The sequence below is a fragment of the Diabrotica undecimpunctata genome, chromosome 3 (genome assembly GCF_040954645.1).
Source record: "Diabrotica undecimpunctata isolate CICGRU chromosome 3, icDiaUnde3, whole genome shotgun sequence".
Lineage (NCBI taxonomy): Eukaryota > Metazoa > Arthropoda > Insecta > Coleoptera > Chrysomelidae > Diabrotica > Diabrotica undecimpunctata.
In genome coordinates, this window is record NC_092805.1 from 55,628,805 (window position 1) to 55,634,212 (window position 5,408).

At 31.9% G+C, this 5,408-nt stretch overlaps 1 protein-coding gene across 1 annotated transcript; it reads right to left on the bottom strand.

The window, feature by feature from the left end:
* Window positions 1-662: 662 nt before the first annotated feature.
* mRpL10 (mitochondrial ribosomal protein L10) lies at window positions 663-3,872 on the bottom strand. Its single transcript, XM_072525945.1, has 3 exons — window positions 3,713-3,872; window positions 3,148-3,660; window positions 663-969 (listed from the first exon to the last, which is right to left on the bottom strand). The coding sequence occupies exons 1-3, from the start codon at window positions 3,732-3,734 to the stop codon at window positions 764-766; spliced, it is 741 nt and encodes a 246-aa protein (XP_072382046.1). The 5' UTR covers window positions 3,735-3,872; the 3' UTR covers window positions 663-763.
* Window positions 3,873-5,408: the final 1,536 nt, after the last annotated feature.

Consider the following 5,408-nt stretch of genomic DNA (forward strand, 5'->3'; position numbering starts at 1 on the left):
ACTTATTTGTCAAAAGCTGCAGCAAAGGATTCAATTTTGCCAAACGATCGTTAGCAATCGCGTCTTCATTGTTACTAAAATGAAGCATACGCAGAAGTATTTCCCAAACAAATGTTGGTTCTCAATTTCAAAATGGCGTTTTTCATAAAATGTTACAAACATTTATTTAAAAAATTGAGTTAATTATGATATTCTATTACTAATTAAAATAAACACGGAAATTGGCCTCGGAAGAAGAATTTATACTACACTATTTGCCAGTTAACGTGTTAATATTGTGAAATTTAAGACACTAAACATATCTCTATCCATTCACTTATTATAATGTGCATAACTTAGTTACAACCGTCATAAAGAGTAACTCTAACAACCATAATGCTTGTAGTTCATAATCACACATCAGATATTTATTTCCTTTTCAGTTTCCCCCAAAAAGTGCCAAGATATTCTCTCAACAGGAAACAAAGAAAAACATGGAATTTTTCTGCAAAATATATCTGCGAAATCTACCACTAATCAGATTTGTTTCTGTCCCGAACTTTGCATTTTACTTCCTTTATGAAGTAGAACAAATTCAACTTACGAGAGAAAGAAAAAAAGATAAGGGAGCAAAAAAGAAAAGAAACAAAAGTAAAACAAGGAAGGGAAAGAAAAAACGTAAATAGTAAACATAAAATGAAATATCTATACACTTAACATATTATGTAACTAACTGTTTTTAATTATAATTAAAAACAATAAATATCTTAACAAAAGTATAAAATTATTTATCATCTACCCCTAACTGTTTGATTCTCTCTTCTAAATTAAAAACTAAGGTGGTTTGATGTGCGTTTAAATCACTGACTAGTTGACTTCCCATTCTATTCATAGTTTGAACAAGTTCTGCTTGAGCTGTTTCTATATTTGGAATCTTACTGTATTTTAGAAGATCATCTTTGCTGATTAGTCTGTTTTCCAAAATTGCAGCTGAAATAAACAAAAAGTTAAAAAAATGTTTTCGGAATATAAAAAAAGATATCTATTTTTTAAAATATAATTTATTTTTAAACAAGAATTCATTTGAGACGATGCCTTTTTCATTGTAAGTATTTCTTTCATTGTGCGACAACGTAGCCTTTTGACAAACCGTAACAATATATGTTAGCAGTTACTTGATGAACATTCATGTTTCTACATTCTTCTTTCTTAAACTCGCCAACACGCATGGCAAGCGCGGCGTTATAAATTGCCACTTTCCATAAAATGTCAGAAAATAAAACTAGATTACCCCAGGTGAGTAAGGTTCAAAACCCAGAATCTCACACTGATCTATCAGTCTGTCCCACAGATGGGGGACAAAATTCTGACAACCTGAGAAAACCAGAAAGCAATTTATGATGAAAGTTGCAACATCTAATGCTAGATTCTTGATACCAGAAGACAGATTGCTGGAATTGGAAAACGAGCTAGAGAACATTAAATGGGATGTAGTCAGACTCAGTGTAGTAAGAAGACGAGGAGAGTCTTTCGAAACACTAAACTTTGGTGACTTATTTTGTTATATGCCAAATGAACACATCTCTGTAGGAGAAATAGGCATCATAATACACAAGAAACTCTCTAAGAATGTGGTGCTAGTAAAAGCACTATCTGAGAAAGTAATATATGTATATTATATATATAAATATACAGTTGAACAAAAAATGTACCGTTAAGTTCAAATAAGTCTATTCACCAACAACAACCCATCGTGACAAGAGGTAGAACAAGTTTACAAAGATGTGTTCAGATCCATAAGAGAGAACAGTGCTCACTACACTCTCATAGGTGGTGACCTCAACGCAAAAATGGGAACATGAGTATAGATGCATCTGAAATCTCTCTGGGAAATTTCAGAAGTCCAGGTAAGAATGAAAGGGATGAAATGCTTTTGTCATTTCTGCTAGATAAATCTTTATCAAATGAATAGCTTTTTATACAAAAAACTACAATTGTGAGAGCTACCATTGAGATATGAACTCATTTAAATAGAAACCATATAGTAAAAAAGAAATCACTGGACACGCCCACAAGATGGAACAGCATAGCATAACACCAAACAAACAAGTAGATGTAGGATGTAGATGTAAGTAGGTGTAGATGAGTTAAACAAACAAAATAGGTGACATACTTAAACTGACACAAACATGTTTTTCCCAAAGACTAAACAAGATGAAAAGATCACTTTAGAAACACAACTCAAAATAACAGAAAGAAGACAGTTACAAAGTGATAGAGACATTGACCCACAACACATAAGAGCACTCAATAAAGACATATCGAAAGCTGTCAAAGAGATATTAGAAAATTTGAACGAAAAACAATTGTACAGACTTTAGAGCAAAACAGGAGTATGAAGGTAATGAGATGAAAAATGGCGATAAGTAGAAAAGAAATTTTCCAACTTAAGGATAAAAAGGGTGATGTAACAACAGACAGACAGAATATACTAGAAATAGTCAAAGAGTTCTACTTTATATTATATACAAACCAAATTAAAAATAACATCAATCAAAATGATAGACAGAAGATACAAAACCACAGATCTGAGGTTATTCTAGAGATTACTCAAGTTGAGATATAACATGCACTGAAAAAAATAAAGATAATATAAATAAAATGAAATAATATAAAAAATGAAAATAAATATAAAATAATGACAATAGGGAAAACAAAGCATATCACAAAATTCAAACCTGTTCCTTAGTGGAATGATGAATATGCTGAAGCAATATAAAATAGCAAATCTGCTTTAAATACACTCTTTATAGATATGGTTTTCCTGATTGGATCCTTTCATGGTTGGGTAGTTACCTTAATGAAAGGGTACAGCTTAGTGCTGTGTTCACTTTCAATTGAATCAGGGGTCCCCTTATTTTTACCTCATTTTTTAAAAATGTTAATTAAATCATAAATTTTTGCCAGTTTTTACTATTTTCTGATAACCGGAAATTTGTTTAAACCCTGTTTAAACTAAAATATTATGGGTACACTACACCAGTAACACTTTGTTCATTTTAAAACTAAACTTTAATATTATTTTCATATTATCTTCCACAATTTTCGTAATACAACACCTTTTAAGAATATTTCAAATAATTTAATAAGATGGATACTTCCACTTACCCAACAAAACAAGTTGAGGGCATTTCCTGTTTATTTTCAAAACTTTGCTAATCTCAGCTTCTGGACAGAATAACATAATGTTGTGTTGAGTAACATAGAAATCTAAAATAGCCTCATAAGGTGTTCCTTTTACAGTAGCCTTAATCAACTTTTTTCCATACTTCTTTAATTCCATTCCCTGTTTCTTATACATGGCATAATATTTGAATTCTTCGTCAGCTTTCATAGAATTATAATGAAAGAAAACAATTAATTTAGAGGAGGTAAGTCTATCATATATTTCTTTTGCATAAATCTTCTGTAATGGATTGAACTCTTCTTCATCTTTATTAACCTTAACATTAAATTTACAGAGTTCGGCAGAGGTTTTATCTTTATACGGACTAATAAACCATGGTTTGGTTAAAGCTAAGAATTTAGCCTTTTCGAAATGGGGAGGTTTTGGTTTCTGGACATTTATTTTCCCCCTAAATCTTCTACTCTGAATTAAAGGATTTATTGCCTCCAGGAATGCTAAAACAAATTTAATAAATACAAGATAACTATAATCAGATAAATCTCTAACCTTTTTTAGGCCACAAAGCCATTAAAAAAATTAATAATTCAAATTAATTATCAAATATCTAAAAAAATATTTTTCACATTAATTTCAGGATTTGAGGTTAAGCTGTCTTCTTCTTTTCATTTGCTTGGCCTTAGCTACCAGGACTATCCGGCCAGGATCTGTGTATAGGTTAAACTGTCCAACTGGTTACTACCACAGTATGTTGATATCTATACTGTGTTACTACTGTCAGTCAGAATATAATTCGATATATCTCTGTATCTGTGTTTCCATTATAGACCATAGACATAATTTCGATTCCATTCATTCAAACATACCAATCTAGAAATGCATAGGCGGATGCGCTATTGTAATAAAAAATTATCAATTCCAGTCTTTAAAATAATATTATTATCTTCCATAATGAAAATACATTAAAAAAATCTTTATATATAAAAATCTCGTGTCACGGTGTTTGTCCAAGCTAATATTCAAATGTTCTCCGGAGACGTGTCAGTCGGGAGCTGACAGCCGTGCCGGACGCATCAAGGAATTTGGATATTGTTCAAAATACTTGGGAATTCCAAGTTTGGCCAAATCCAAATTTCTAATTGACTCGATGCAGGGAAAATCCACTTTTGCTACGTAAAACAAAGGATTTGTTTTACATAAAAGCAGGTAGATTTTTTCTCATCGGTCAGTCGAGCTTGCCTCTTCAACTGTAGACCTAGTCGGTGCTATTATTGTTCCTAGTAAGTTATTGTTTTATTTCTGATTTCCTATATACCATTTTATTTTAGCATTATTGTATATTCAGACCTTCTCAGGTTAGAATATTACATTGATCTATATTTGTTCATGTACTGATTGTTCGATATTTTATTTGATTATTTTGATTGTTTATTTTTCTTGTATTTTGTGTCTAAGTTGTTCTTCCGTAAGTTAAGAACACTTAAGCTGGATTTATAGTTTGACGCACTGTAAACGTAGACGCACTGGAAAAAGATCAACATAGAATTTTATGTACTCTTATTTATAAATAAACGTAAACGCATGACGGAACGTAAGTGAAACGCACTGCAACGGAAGAGTTGACCAACTTTCATCTTTTAAGCTGGATTTATAGTTTGACGGACTGTAGACGTAGACGCACTGCAGACGTAACAAACGGACTGTAAAGATTATTTCAATTTATAAATCGACCGAGTGGAATTTTTTCGCATGAGTAGAAACAGTGGCTAGAGTTGGTGCCCATGATACTATAACATCATTTTATTATTTATTATTATTATTTTATCAATTTTTAACGTTCATTGTAACAAATAATCAACAAAATCAAAATTCGATTATATTGATAAACAACTTTACAAAATGGTGGGCGTGCCAGACAGTTCACTTTGATTGACAGCACAAAATTCTTCCTTTTGATTGGCCAGACGCAAGTAACGCACTGTAAAAGATGAAAGTTGGCGAACTCTTCCGTTGCAGTGCGTTTCACTTACGTTCCGTCATGCGTTTGCGTTCATTTATAAATAAGAGTTCACAAAATTCTATGTTGATCTTTTTCCAGTGCGTCTACGTTTACAGTCCGTCAAACTATAAATCCAGCTTTACAGTGCGTTACTTGCGTCTGGCCAATCAAAAGGAAGAATTTTGTGCTGTCAACCAAAGTGAACTGTCTGGCCCGCCCACCATTTTGTAAAGTTATTTATCAACA

Coding starts and splice junctions, on each gene's coding strand:
- mRpL10 (XM_072525945.1), bottom strand. CDS start 3,734: ATGGCTTTGTGGCCTAAAAAAG. Junction 3,661..3,712: donor GGCTTTGTGGCCTAAAAAAG/GTTAGAGATTTA, acceptor AATTTGTTTTAG/CATTCCTGGAGGCAATAAAT. Junction 970..3,147: donor CCCTCAACTTGTTTTGTTGG/GTAAGTGGAAGT, acceptor TGTTTATTTCAG/CTGCAATTTTGGAAAACAGA.